Source organism: Tripterygium wilfordii, chromosome 15, assembly GCF_013401445.1.
Source record: "Tripterygium wilfordii isolate XIE 37 chromosome 15, ASM1340144v1, whole genome shotgun sequence".
Taxonomy (NCBI): Eukaryota; Viridiplantae; Streptophyta; class Magnoliopsida; order Celastrales; family Celastraceae; genus Tripterygium; species Tripterygium wilfordii.
In genome coordinates, this window is record NC_052246.1 from 1,785,531 (window position 1) to 1,799,921 (window position 14,391).

Sequence of the window (14,391 nt, forward strand, 5' to 3'; positions counted from 1 at the left end):
AACTAGTAATTTATGGACAAAAAGTAAAATATTCGAGATTCTCAAAATATCACCACTTTTATTTATATTTTTAACTCGTAAGACATATATTAAATAATATATTTATAAAAAATTACTTGCAAATGTTTTTCATGAAATTGTTTTAATTAATATTAGCCCGTCCAAACATTATTTTTTTGGCTCCATCCACTTGCTAGCCCTAAGAGGAACAAAGTTGTATGTGTTCGATATATCCACCGGAACCGATAAACGCAAAGTGAACAATGTAGTTTGTTTTATGAGGGGTGTGGATTTCTTACATGCATGGTATTTCAGCAATTCGGTTTAGTTGAACATGACATATACTTCAGTTATTGCATCTGACATAACTCAACCCACAAGTGCGGGAGAGTGTTAACTATCAGTCCCACATCGATTGGAATACCCAACCATGTATGGTTTATAAAACCAAACCCATGATAGAGATTTCTCATCTGTTTAAGATTGATTATAGAGATTTCTTACCTCTAGAATGTCCATTAAGACGTTTGAAAAAGTAAAAGACGAATTTCATTTATAAGGGTCCACTCTGTGTTTTGTGAGAGACCTAATAACAACTAATGAATCTCTTGGCTTCAATATCCACGAGGAGGAAAGCCGTAGAGATGACTTCTTCTACTCCCAAAGAGGAGAATCCGAGCCCCTCCAGAGTGTTGGGAGAGTTTTGACCGTGGCAAAGAGGATGAAAGTTGAAGAATCTGGATTCTCACCGACAAATCATGGAGTAATTTGAAGGAGAGTTGACTCCTGTTGAGTAAAACTCAACAGCACAATTTGACCAAGTCTTACTCGACACCAAAAGTTGACCAACTATAGATATGTTGAATTTTTCTTGAATGAGGCCAGATAGATTGATTTAGTCTAGACAGATCAATAAATGAGATGTCTCAACTCTCAAGGCGACCAAGCAAACGCATTTTTCTTTTCCTAACAGACACTAATATCCAATCCTTTGACAAAACCCTTTAATTAGCGAGAAAGTCAAACAAACATGGTTAATCTTCTCAAGAAAAAGTCATTAATAATGGCATGGTTTTGCTTGTAAAATTCTTAAGGTCATAAAGCAATTTAATTTTAACGTACAGATTGGTTCTTCTTGATTGAAAACAGCAGCAGCAGCAGGTCCTGTCTCAGTCCCGCGACTCCTTTAGACCTGGGGGGCAGCTTTTACAAACAAGTCATGGAAAACTAAGGACGACGTCGCCGCTTTTATCAAGAACCCAATACACCCTTTTCAGTTGACGCTTTCCTTTTATTTCTCAAGCAAATTGCTGCAAGTCAGCAATAATTTTCCTTCCCTCCAAACTTCCCCTTTTATCGACAACCACGGAGTCTCTCTCTCTCTCTCTCTGTCCCTCTCTCTGTCTACATATAACTTGTCTTTCCAGATTTGGTTTTTGGGTTTCTCTTTGATCCATAGTTAGTAATGGCTGGAGATGGATCAAAGCTTCGGTTAGTTCGCTGTCCAAAATGTCTTAATCTCTTGCCGGAGCATCCAGACGTCTCTGTGTACAAGTGCGGTGCTTGTGGTGCTCTGCTTCGAGGTATGCTCTGTCTCTTAACTCTCTTTGTTCGCTTTCATAAATTGTCGAAAATAAAAAAATTAGGGAGATTATTTGGTTGATAATAGAAGTTTTGAGGTGATTCTTTCTTGCAACTCAGCAAAGAAGAAAGGACCTGCAACAAGAAGTAGAGAGGGTCATGAGAAATGGCATGGTTTACTGGAAAAAGAGGACCATGGCATAGTTACTGCATCTGAGACTGAGATGGAGACTAGCGAAATCGAAAATAATAGAAGGAAAGAAAGAGCTTTTAGAGATAAAAATGTGAACTTGATTAACAGATCTTCTCCAAGAACAGAAGATAAACAAGTAATGCTTGATAATGGTAGAAATGAGAGGGATTATAATACCGATACCGGTAGGGGGTTTTATCGAAGCAAGGCAGATAAAGTAATTGGCTGTGCTGATAAATCTAGACAAGCTTTGAAGCATCCTATTGATGATGATGATAGAAATGTGAAAAGATCTGTCAATTTCATAAAGGAGAAGGGTGTTGGAGAGAATTCACCTAGTATGAAAAATTCAGCTGAGTCATTGAGATCAAGGGTGTTTGTGGACAGATGGGGTGCTGAAAGAGATGTTCATGGGGGATGCTATGTTAACCACAAAGGGGTTTCTGGTCAGGGTAAGTTTTCAGCTCGGGCAAATACTGACGAGGGGCCTTCACATATAAAGAATCGTGAGGGTCTGTATGGACCTAATAGGGTACGAGAACCGGAGCAAGATCAAGCAGAGTTGCTGAGGAAGCTGGATGAGTTGAAAGATAAACTCAGTGCACTTTGTAATGCGACTGACAAGCCAAAGGACAGGGCTCCAATCAATGCGAAATTTGTTCCTTCTGATGCTTATGGTGGAACTCTCACACATGATGGTTCAGCAAAGCATTTTGCATGGGGCAATCCCCGGCATTTCAACAATGGCAAGGGGCATGCTCCTTCAGTGAATAGCCATGACATTGATATGCACAATTCCTATTTTCCGCAGCATGCTCCAAATGGGATTCCTGGTTATGAGGATTTATATAGGCTGCATATGCTTGGAACACTTCCCAATCATTCAACCCATCAATACCCTAAAAGACCAGGTCATGATTACTTATCTGAGCAACATATGAATATCAGTCGTGATCACGGTCCATCACATCCACAGAAAACCATGTACCACCAGCCTGGATGCTCGTGTTCATTCTGTTATAATTTAAATTGGCAAGCTCCTTCACAGATACCACTCGTTGACCTTGGCCACAGAAGATTGCATGAGAATCCAATCAACTCCAATTTCTACCACCACGCCACTCATGCCAGTCATTTTGTGATGGGAACACAGAATTATAGTCCTCAAGCCAGCCATCCTTTATTGCACTCACATGATCAACTGCAGCATACTGGATGGCCTAGTGACATTGAATCGGACGTTGATGGATTTGGTCGGATGCATCTAAGGAAGGAAACCGTTGCTCCCACAAGAAGACAGCTTTGCTATCCAATATTAGGTGGTGCTCCATTTATAACGTGTTGTAGTTGCTTCGAGCTGCTAAAATTGCCCCACATATTTAAAGCAAGGGAGAAGAGTCGGCAAAGACTGCGCTGTGGTGCTTGCTCAACTGTTAATTTTTTGAAAGTCAAGGACAATAAGCTGATTATTTTGGTTTCCACAGAAAACGATCATTTGACTGCTAATGCAGATAATGGCTCAAATGAGGTGTCTGGAGAAGGCGTTTTAAGTTCTCTTGGCTGTGTTGATACTAATGACAAAAATAGTTTTGCTACTGATTATGACCTTCACTCAACGGGTGTCAAAGACAACGTGATGTCAGAAGAACAGAAGTCCAGGGACTCTAACAAAAGGCATGGTGGTACTTCTTCATGTTCCATTTCTTATGAGAAAGAGGAGAGCTGTTCCATTTCTTATGAGAAAGAGGAGAGCCTTGATAATATTATTGTTCATGGAGATGTTTCTTCCGAGGTGCCCGCTGAAGATGATGCCTTTCCTTCAAAAAAATATTCACATTCTGCAGAGAATTTTAGCAATCCCTCTCCTGAACTTGCATTGAGCAGATATGGAGAGGGCAAGTTGAGCAAGCAGACTAATCAAGAAAACCTTATTCTAAACAAAAGTGAATCTGGGCAGAAATTTGTGGAAGCTGTATCACTGGTGACTGAAGCAGTTTCTTTCAATGAAGATCTAAATACTAGCGTATCTCAAGAATCCATGGCGGCAAGCGTAGAAGAAGATCGAGCTAGGATCAATAAGGGGAACAAATCCTTCTTGAAGGGTCTCATTAAGAAGAGCTTTAGAGATTTCTCAAGAGCTAATCAAAACATGAAGACCATAAAGGTTAATGTTTGGATTAACGGGCAACCTATACCAGACCTTGTGGTTAAGAAAGCTGAAATACTAGCAGGGCCAATTCAACCTGGAGATTACTGGTCAGTCCTCCTTAATTGCATTTGCATTATATATCCTTGAAACATGCACAACTTACTTAGGAAGATGGGATGATTTGTTCTTTCCTGTGCTGGTAATTCTATTGCTCATCTATAAATTAAAATTTGAAGCTGTTGATAAAATATCAACAAAGACCTGAAGATGATTTGTGAAATTGTGTAGTTTTCACTTTAATGCAATTGTTTTTATTAAGGAAGTACATGAAATTATAAGTTTCTATAACCTGAAATATTAATGGGTATCTTCTGTGCAATCTCTGCCTTTGTCAGGTACGACTCTCGATCTGGATTTTGGGGTGTGACAGGCCAACCTTGCCTTGGAATAATTCCTGTAAGACAAGTTGATTAATGATCTAAAGTTCATATCTATGGTGTTGATGTTACTGATAATATTACTGATATAAAGTGTTACTATTGTTTCAGTCTTTTATTGAAGAATTTGAATATCCCATGGCTAGAAATTGTGCTAATGGAAACACTAGTATCTTTGTAAATGGGAGAGAGCTTCATCAGCAAGATCTGGACCTACTTGCTCACAGAGGACTACCAACTACAAGGGATAAGTTCTACATTATTGAAATATCGGGAAGAGTTCTAGACGAGGACTCTGGTGAAGAGATAGCTGGCCTTGGCCAACTTGCTCCAACGTAAGTGTTTCTTGGCTTTATTGATTTTATAATTGTTGAGACCTCATAGATACTCAAACAAATTTACTAATCGGATAGTCCCTTAAATCATTATACACTTACTTTTTCCACTTTCTCCCTCAAAAGAAAACTGAAACCATACTAAGAAACTGTTTTCTACGGCTTAATTAATTGGAAACAATGAAGACACTTTTTGTGCTGAAGGACATGAACTGTTTTCTAGCTACGGCTAATTTTAAGTTTTGAGTTTTAATTATTTGACTTGCCTCTATGTTCTTGTGGAGGTAACATTACATGATACTATTTATCGACGAGCCCCCTAGCTAATACTAGTTGATGCACTTCTGACCAATGGCATTTTTTTTAGCAGAATTATAAAGTTAAAGCGCGGCTTTGGTATGAGAGTTCCAGAAGTGCTCGTGTGATCAATAACCTTGTTTGCAAGAGCTCAAGTTTCTTGTAATAGTCAAAATTTATGAGGCAATCAGTCCTCATTACCTGTATGTCTTTAGGCCTTGTGATGAATGTACAAGTAAAATTCTTGTAATATGCTTCATATGCATCAAAAGATATGTTTCGATCACGCCATGGTTTTTCTTTCATTACTCGTCATCTTCTTGGTATGCAGACTGCTTTGTTCGACCAGAACGTCAGCTGGTCAGGTATATAGAAGGTTGCATTACAGTTACAGTTTTCTTTTTCTTCTCCCTCAATATCTTCTGATGCAAACTGTATACATATGGTATGTCGCTTGCTTGCCGCACACTTACTCGATTCACAGATTAACATAGTCGCTGCAGCAGTTATTTAAGGCTGCTCTAATATGTCTCTGCTCATGAGTTCCTGCATTATTAGAAGTAACTGTGTTTCCCTATTTGGTTTCTGCCAGTGGAAATGTAAAGAGTAATGCATTCAAATTGGAGTTATTCTTGTTCTCTGACCAAATCTCTCCTGACTTGTATTTTGTATACTAACTTAAAGCTTCAGATATGTGGAATGAGAGTTATGGGCGTTGGAGAGCCTTTGGACTAATAATATGTAAAAATTAAATTTTACTTTAAGGTAACATGTGGTTGGTAGACTCATCCAATTGTCACTGTCAGCTAACCATTTTTTATTTTTTTTATTTTACTGGAAATTTCAAAAGTCTGTGTAGCAGGTGAGACTAGAGAATTAAGCTAAGCAACAGCTATTTTTTGTTTTCTTTATTATCACCATAATAGGAAATACAAGGACATTGAGTTTTATACAAATTTGTCCGTAAAATTGGACTAAAGTACAAAATTTTCCTACCTGAAAAAAATTGTAAATTGGGCTAAAATTGGAATAAAGCATAAAAGTTTCTCATATGGAAAAGGGGGTAAATTGGGATAAAACACAAACTACCAAACAACTGACTGTATGGCACTGTACATAAATTGGGTTAAAGTTTAATGCGTTGTCATAAAAATATTGTTTAAACTCATAACATTCCGAGTCCATATGATTTGTCTCTAGAGAAATTCTCGAATGTAAATCCTATGGAATGGTTAATTGTGTGTGATTAGTGGGTCTGACTCTTGTATAGATGTTCCTAATCAATTTGTTACAAATCTTCGATTAATTTTCTTTTGATAAGTCATATTTCAAATGGGCTGAGCCATTACCATTAAGATAACTCTTTTATTTGCTAATCTTTCATCATTTATCTTCTTTTTTGCTTTATATTTTTAGGAGTAATTTTTTTACTTTATATTTTAGAGACTCATAATTGATTAATCAGTAGATCCACATCATGATTACAAAAGGGTAGCTAATTAAGCTCAAAGTATTATAATATTACTTATTTTCCAGCCACCAAATAAATAGAAAAGTATTATTATAATATTAATTTTCAGCTCACCAAATAAATAAAAAATAATGAAAAGACTGCCATTTCAAAGAGGACCCTTCTGGTTCGGGTTCGCCTTCTTCGGGTAACACTTTCGTCTCTTGATGAGAGGCTCGACATCGACTGTTACTCTTCAATCTCGCTGATTTTGGTACAATTCAGCTTTTAATATCAGTCTTTGATCTTGGTTTACCTAGAGGGGCATGTACATTTCGCAATCTAGTGAAGAAAATGAAGTTCAACTGGAAGCTATGTTCTGTAAGCAAGAAACAAAGCTGGATTGTGAAGCTAGCGATTGTTGTTCTCTTGACGGGCCTTTCTTTTCGACTCTTCGTTTTTCGTTCTACAGGATTTGAACCCCAGGTCGAAACCAGTTTGCTTGATAAAGCTGAGCTTCTAAAGCAAGATGATTCTGTCGTTGGGCCTTCTGTTGATGAGACCGATTTGCAGATCTCTCCCGCTGCTGTCGATTTAACTTCACCTGATGCTCAACCCGTTGAGGAACCAAACCCTGAAGATCAGATTCCTTATGCAGGTAATCAAATTCACTTCTTTTGGCTAGGTTCTTTTAATATTTTTTTCGTTGCCTTCCTTTGTTTCTTACATTCTTTTGGAAGTGTTCCATACTTGATGATTTCGAGTTCTAAGCATATGCCATTTGTTGGGTCTTGTTAAGATGTAGTCTTAGTTGCAAATAATGTTGGAAACTTTGATGGGTATTGTTCTACTCAATATACTACTTGTTAAGTGCCCTTTTACATTTTTAGAATCTCTCAGTCTAATTTATTGAATTGTGCAGAAGTATATTTTAGGTTTAGTTTTCCTCAGACATAAATTTTGATTGCATCATATTTTGATGCAGAAAAGTGTGATCTTTTCAATGGTGATTGGATTCCTAATCAGTCTGGTCCGCTCTACACAAATGAAAGCTGCTCCTTGATTGAGACGCCTCAGAACTGTATGAAGAATGGGCGACCTGATTCAGGGTATCTATACTGGAGGTGGAATCCACGCGACTGTGAATTACCTCCATTTGATGCGCAGAGATTTCTTGAATTGATGAGAAATAAAGCATGGGCCTTGATTGGAGATTCGATATCACGAAACCATGTTCAATCATTGCTATGCATGCTATCAACGGTATGTCCTAGGGTAGTTCGATGACTTTTGAATGTTGGCTTTGAATATTGAACAGCAATGGTGCCCCTCCCTTATGCTTACTTTGATCCTCTTGTTAGCATGTTGTTCGTACAAAAACATTTTTCTTTACTTTTGATTCAAATAATCTCCTGTTGTTTCCATGATGGTAATTCTCATAAACATAGTGCCACTAGATGGTGATGAAAACATTACCAACTCATCTGTGATTTCTTGCTGATTATGTCAGTTCCTTCAAAAGTCTATCTGAGCTACCTTATCATTCTCTTTTACAGAGAGATTCTTTAGCTTTTGAACCTGGTCAGGGCCGACAAGTGCAAAGTTGGTTATGTCTTGTAGTTTGTAATGCTAAGTAGATGTCTGTGTCTGATGCGGAATTTTTTTGTTCATGGAATTCAACTTCCATTTTCAGTACCTTGGTATCGTAGGAAGCTATTAACTATTGTATGCTTTTGTGCTGGGCCTGCAGGCGAATCAGGAAAGTATACTTTAAGTTGCATAGCATTCTGAATTATCTTCACTACTTTTGCTGGTTAATTCTCATGGTCCCTGCAGCGGGCTTATGTTTGGCTTGTATGTTATGTATATGATTACTTGATATCTCTTTTTCTTGAAAATCCAGCATTCTTAAAGGCGAATGTGCCTACTAGTCTTGAAACTATGCTGTTGGTCTAGTTGAAATAGTTGGTTTTAACTTTTAAATAATGTTTTATTTAATTAATTTTTTTGCTGATCAGTGATTGATTCATTATTACATTGCTACTGTTACTCGGTTCAAAAGTTTGAATCACAGGCTCTTAGAGCACGTTTGTTTGCACCTCTGGCCCAGGAATGGAATGCCCATTCCTGGGAATGAGTGTCAATCCCATTTAAAAATCATGATTTAATAACAGGAATGTTAGTTCCCATTCCAGCCGGAATGGCCAATTCTAGTCAAATGACTAGAATACCTGTGATAATTAACATGAACCATTGGATACAAAATAATTGCTAAGGAAAGCATTCAGTTTCTAGATGATCATTAACCATTTGACTCAGGTTATGACTTGGGTTTATATTCTTCTATCATGTTATGATTCCCTTAATGTTTTTCCATTTTGATGAGAGAGGAGCAACTGTAGCGTTTCACTGGCTGAATTTTAACATACAGATGGCCTTGTCTTGTTTCTTGAGGGGTCTTTGAGTCTGGTGGCATAGCCTGTTACTATAAAAAAAAAAAAAAAAAAAAAGAAGGGGTTTAGGGATTTTTTTGGGTACAATCCCAGTGAGGGTGTGTGTCAATTTTCCTTGAAAACAAAAAGGAGGAGGAGGAAATGGATGTTTTGTTGCTTTGTCCTGCTTCTATCTACGAATTAATGCAACTTGTATGGAAAATAAAAATTATCAGTTGTTACCTCAGTTTTCTTGTTTAGAGCTCTCTATTTTGAAGCATGCATATATGCATTCCACTGCAACCTACAGTTCACGTGGATGAAGAGAAAACAAGTTTTTTCTATTTTGTCTTTTGAGTAAATCAAAAGAGTTGAATCTAATCTGCCCAGATATGTTCAATTGAAAAGGACCCAAACGAAAACATTTGAATCTACAATTCTGACCTGGAAAACTACTTCACTTTCTTCCTAGATAGGAAGAATGCTTCAATCTTCTTTCTGGATGACCTTGGTGCCCAAACCCTTGAACAGTTGAATACCTCTGGAGGGATCTCGAGAACAGTACCCAGTGAGTAAAACTCCTCCTTTAAATTTTCTTCATCATTTCTCTTTTGTGCAATGCAACAACTCTCCTTCTGATCCCACAGCTTGAAACATGCTTGGTGAACTTAGATCTGCTCTAACTTCAGTTGTCCCCATGGCCTGTTGAGTGAACTTCCTGATTTGCTTTACGGCCTTTAGAGCCTTCTTTAATGTGTATCCATTCAAGCATTCGTGGAGGCTGATGGTGTAATCTTCCTAAAAGCAGGTTAATCAATGTCTTTGGGTAGTACAATAACTGGTTTTTTTTGGGCATTGTCAGCTATCTTTTTCTGGCTAATTCATTTACTAATTCAGATTTCAGGGTTTCTGGATAAAATTCATCATGGATCTTTTAGCTGTAGTTTGCTTTCAGATTTGTTTATTATTGATTCAATGGTTATAAATGTTTTTATCTTTTATGTTTCAAGTATTTGCAAATTTGAGCATTGTTTTTATTCTTGCAACTCGTGTATGGCGAGGTACGGTTTTGTGTCAGAGAAGTATTGACCAATGCTGATTCTATTGCACTTATTTTTTCTATTTCTTCTTTGGTTGAATTTTATCTTTTACTCTACTGTGAAAAAATCTGGAAGAACTTATTATGCCATACCATTTTGACATTCAGGTTGAGCGACCAGTTGAAGTTTACCATGATGAGGAATACAAATCAAAAAGGTGGCATTTCAATTCTTACAATCTAACGATATCAAATATATGGTCCCCTTTCCTCGTAAAAGCTGCTATTTTTGAAGACAATAATGGTGTTTCGACTTCTGAAGTCCAGCTTCATCTTGATATACTTGATAAGAACTGGACAAGTTTGTTCCCAAGGTTGGACTACGTAATATTCTCCACCGGGAAATGGTTTCTTAAAGCTGCTATCTACCATGAGAATAACACAGTGGCCGGCTGCCATATATGCCCGGAAGGGAATTTTACAGAGTTGGGATTTGATTTCGCTTACAGAAAGACTCTACAGTATGCAATGGACTTTGTTGCAACATCCAAACACAAGGGGCAGATATTCTTTAGGACGTCGACTCCTGATCACTTTGAAAATGGAGAATGGCATAATGGAGGAACTTGTCAAAGAACTACACCAGCCAAAGAAGGTGAGATCGAACTGAAGGACTTGAACAATATTCTGCGCAACATTGAACTAGAAGAGTTTGAGAAGGCAGCAGAAAAAGCTGCTAAAAACGGGGTTAACCTTAAGCTTCTTGACTTCACAAATCTCTCATTGACGAGGCCTGATGGTCATCCTGGCCCTTATAGACAGTTTCAACCGTTTGCCAAGGATAAAATTGCCAAAGTCCAAAATGACTGTTTGCATTGGTGCTTACCCGGGCCAATCGACTCATGGAATGATATAATAATGGAGATGACAGTTAACAGCGAAGGGTAATCAGAAGCTATTAGCTTATTCCTCTCTGATTGTTTCTTGTCAACTCAGAGAAGCAGAAACACATTGGGTCATCCTAAACTATTATACTTGCTAGTTGGTTTTCCTTCCCACTTCAGCTGTTGTGATCAAAGAGGGGCAGTGTTATCTATGCTGATGAAAGCATTCAATAGTTTTTTGTTTTTTTAAAATTTTAGGCAAGTATGGTGGAGGATTTGAACCCATGAACAAGAGGTAATTGGGGTGGGAGGCTTCACCACTACACCATGACTTAGTCCCCATTCATTGTATCTATTTACAACCCATAACAGGAGGTTATGCATATTGTGGTTATTTCTCAATTTTTTTCCCTAAACCAATTATTGCCATTTCTTTTCTTTCTTTTTTTTTAAAAAAATATTATATATAATTAAATGCTTCCAAGGATATATCGTCACAGAATATAAAAGAACAAGCTTTTTGGCTGCTCTGGTAAAAGAAAGATCCACGCTCCTGTTACCAACGGTCAAATCTTACAACTAACATGGAAACATTCATTTGAATTTCAAAAAATTCTGACCGTTGGGGCTTCCCTTCATAAAATACCCTACTCGTCCAGAGTATTTCACATCTACAAACCCTTTCAAATCTCAATCTCAATCTCAATCTCAATCTCAACCGCTCTTTCGTTCTTCCTCTCTCTGTTGCCGCTATGGCTGACGTTGCTATTTCCGAGATACCCATCAAGAAAAAGAGAACCACAACAAACAAGAGAGCACTGAAGCAAAAGAACCCATCACCGAATGATGCTAATATCCTTGCCCAGACGCTCTCTCAGTCTTCTCCTGCAGTGATTCCGGTCCCATCAGATAACGATCCGGAAAAAGAGAACCATGAGAGCCTCTCTCAACCTCGCTCCTCCCCAAAGAAAGCAAAGGCCAAGGGCAAGGCCTCAAAGGGAAAGCAGCAGTCTTTCGAGAATGAATTGCTAGATCTGCAAGATATGCTTCAGAAGTTGAGGCTTGAGAAGGAAAAGACCGAGGATCTCTTGAAGGAGAAAGATGAGATCTTGAAGGCAAAAGAAGAGGAACTCGAAACAAGAGGAAAAGAGCAGGAGAAGCTGCAGGTGGAACTCAAGAAATTACAGAAGTTGAAGGAGTTCAAACCCACCGTGGTTAGTTTTATTGATTATTTTTTATTCTTTGATAGTTTTTTATTTATTTTCTATTGTACCTCTACCTGCCACTAAATTGAGAAAAAAGATGTGATTTTGATTTTATTTTACGGAAATATTTATTTCTAGGGTTTATTAGGGTGGTTGATAAATGGGGAGTCTGATTTCTTGATATCAGACCTGTGTTTTCTGGCTGAAAGATCTGGACTTTTTATCTTTCCCTGCCAATAAATTGTTAGAATGAGGGAAGTTATTTTCTTGGCAGAATGCTTTTTCTATCAACTTCTGTTTGGTCAATAGGAAAATGCAAGAAATAGTGGAATGTTACTTTCTCTTGTCAGTGAAGCTCCATCAGTTTACATAGTATTCAATAATTGAAAAGATATTAAAGGGACTTAATTTCTTGTTCTATCGTAGGATTTGACCCATTCTTTGTTTTTCAGAGTTTCCCTATTTCAATGAACAATGAAGAAGACAAGAATGAGAAAAAGAAGAAAGGCTGCCCTGAGAAGAAACGGCCCTCCACACCATACATATTGTGGTGCAAAGACCAGTGGAATGAGGTATAACACAGAGATTAAGATTTTTTTTAGAACTTCCCATGAAATTTATTGTGCTTATAAACTTTTGGGATGATGCAGATCAAGAAAAACAATCCAGAAGCAGAGTTCAAAGAAATTTCAAACATTTTGGGGGCAAAATGGAAAATCGTTACTGCAGAAGAGAAGAAGCCTTATGAGGAGAAGTATAAGGCTGAGAAAGAAGCTTATCTGCAAGTTATGGCAAAGGACAAGCGTGAAAAAGAAGCAATGAAGCTCCTGGAGGAGGAGCTTATGCAGAAGACTGCTATGGAGTTGCTTGAACAATATGTCCAGTTCAAACAGGAAGCTGACAAGAAGGAGAACAAGAAAGCAAAGTAAATTTCACTACTCTACCCCCTTCTTTCCCCTTGTCGCCACTACATTATTAATTGACACTTACTATTTGTTTATCCTTAGGAAAGAGAAAGATCCATTGAAACCAAAGCATCCCATGTCAGCATTTTTCCTGTTCTCGAATGAGAGACGTGCAGCGCTAATTGCAGGAGGCAAAAGTTTTGTGGAGGTAATTTGAGAGGCACCCCAATTTTTCATTTTTCTTGAGTTATGGAATCTCTGCTAAATTGATAACTGTGAATGGTTGACAGGTAGCCAAGATTGCCGGTGAAGAGTGGAAGAACATGACAGAAGAGCAAAAGGCTCCCTACGAAAAGGTGTTTTAATGGCTAAATAAAACCTCTATCAATCATCTCCAATGATAAAGTTACAGGCTTTTAGATTATTGTGGGCTTTTGAAATTTGCAGGAATCAAAGAAGAACAAGGAGAAATACAGTAAAGAAATGGAGGTCTACAAGCTGAAAAAGGAAGAAGAGGTTACCAATCTCAAGATGGAAGAGGAAGAGCTGATGAAACTTCAGAAACAGGAAGCCTTGCAACTGCTCAAGAAGAAAGAAAAAACGGATAACATTATTAAGGTTGGTGATATATGCTCCCATGAACTGTTTATAACTGTTTTTTGGAACTTGGGTTATGAACCTATGGTTAATTACTTAAATGGGGAATGTACAGAAAACCAAAGAGAAACGGCAGAAGAAGAAGCAACAGAATGCTGATCCTAACAGGCCAAAGAGGCCTGCAACTTCATTCCTTCTGTTCAGGTTAGACTTAATAGACAAGTTGTGCTAGAAGTTGTTGTGTCTCCACAAACTGGATGCGATTTAATTTTTCTGAATTGATGCAGTAAGGAAGCAAGGAAGAACTTGTTGCAAGAGCGACCAGGAATCAACAACTCTACCCTTACTGCACTGATTTCATTGAAATGGAAGGTAAAGTTAGTCTTGACAATTGCCTTGTTGCCTGTAATTTGAGGTGAAATTGGCCGTTTTTGAGTTGTCTGTTTGTTGTGATTAATAGGAGCTGAATGAAGAAGAGAAGCAAGTTTGGAATGCCGAAGCTGCTGAGGCCATGAAAGTTTATAAGAAGGAATTGGAGGAATACAACAAAACTGCTGCTGCTGCCAATGTGGAATGACAAACCACAACAGTGAGAGTAGGAACACAAGTTTATGTGTGAATTTCGCATATTGTCATGGGTTCAATTATACTTGAAACCATTTATGCAAACACAACTTTTATGTTGCCTAATCCTACTATCAAAAAGAAACTAATTTAGAGCTAAATTTCAGTAGTACTTTAATTGATATCGTATTTGCTCGGTTTATTGAAGTTGCAGATCATTCATTTACATACCAAAATCACTCTTCTTTTTTTAAAACTCTTGGATGCAAATCACTTACTAATCTGTCCACTCAAAAATAACGAGTGCCATGACCTGGTCTTTC

The 14,391-nt window shown here is 37.8% G+C and overlaps 3 protein-coding genes across 4 annotated transcripts; all 3 read left to right on the forward strand.

Moving 5' to 3' along the window:
• The first annotated feature begins 1,055 nt into the window (after window positions 1-1,055).
• LOC120015934 (protein ENHANCED DISEASE RESISTANCE 4-like) lies at window positions 1,056-5,379 on the forward strand. Of its 2 annotated transcripts, XM_038868444.1 has the most exons (5): window positions 1,085-1,583; window positions 1,702-4,030; window positions 4,319-4,379; window positions 4,472-4,695; window positions 5,066-5,379. In XM_038868444.1, the coding sequence occupies exons 1-5, from the start codon at window positions 1,466-1,468 to the stop codon at window positions 5,118-5,120; spliced, it is 2,787 nt and encodes a 928-aa protein (XP_038724372.1). In that variant the 5' UTR covers window positions 1,085-1,465; the 3' UTR covers window positions 5,121-5,379. The 2 variants fall into 2 exon arrangements, with proteins under 2 accessions (XP_038724373.1, XP_038724372.1); XM_038868445.1 differs by lacking the exon at window positions 5,066-5,379 and having other exon boundaries at window positions 1,056-1,583; window positions 4,455-4,689.
• Window positions 5,380-6,607: 1,228 nt separating this feature from the next.
• On the forward strand, window positions 6,608-11,217 carry LOC120017283 (protein trichome birefringence-like 23). Its single transcript, XM_038870457.1, has 3 exons — window positions 6,608-7,100; window positions 7,428-7,705; window positions 10,082-11,217. The coding sequence occupies exons 1-3, from the start codon at window positions 6,797-6,799 to the stop codon at window positions 10,859-10,861; spliced, it is 1,362 nt and encodes a 453-aa protein (XP_038726385.1). The 5' UTR covers window positions 6,608-6,796; the 3' UTR covers window positions 10,862-11,217.
• Window positions 11,218-11,487: 270 nt separating this feature from the next.
• Window positions 11,488-14,250, forward strand: LOC120017001 (high mobility group B protein 6-like). Its single transcript, XM_038870034.1, has 9 exons — window positions 11,488-12,011; window positions 12,455-12,574; window positions 12,653-12,927; window positions 13,010-13,115; window positions 13,198-13,263; window positions 13,355-13,525; window positions 13,620-13,708; window positions 13,792-13,876; window positions 13,965-14,250. Exons 1-9 carry the CDS (start codon window positions 11,550-11,552, stop codon window positions 14,079-14,081), a joined length of 1,491 nt encoding a protein of 496 aa, XP_038725962.1. The 5' UTR covers window positions 11,488-11,549; the 3' UTR covers window positions 14,082-14,250.
• The last annotated feature ends 141 nt before the right edge of the window (window positions 14,251-14,391 follow it).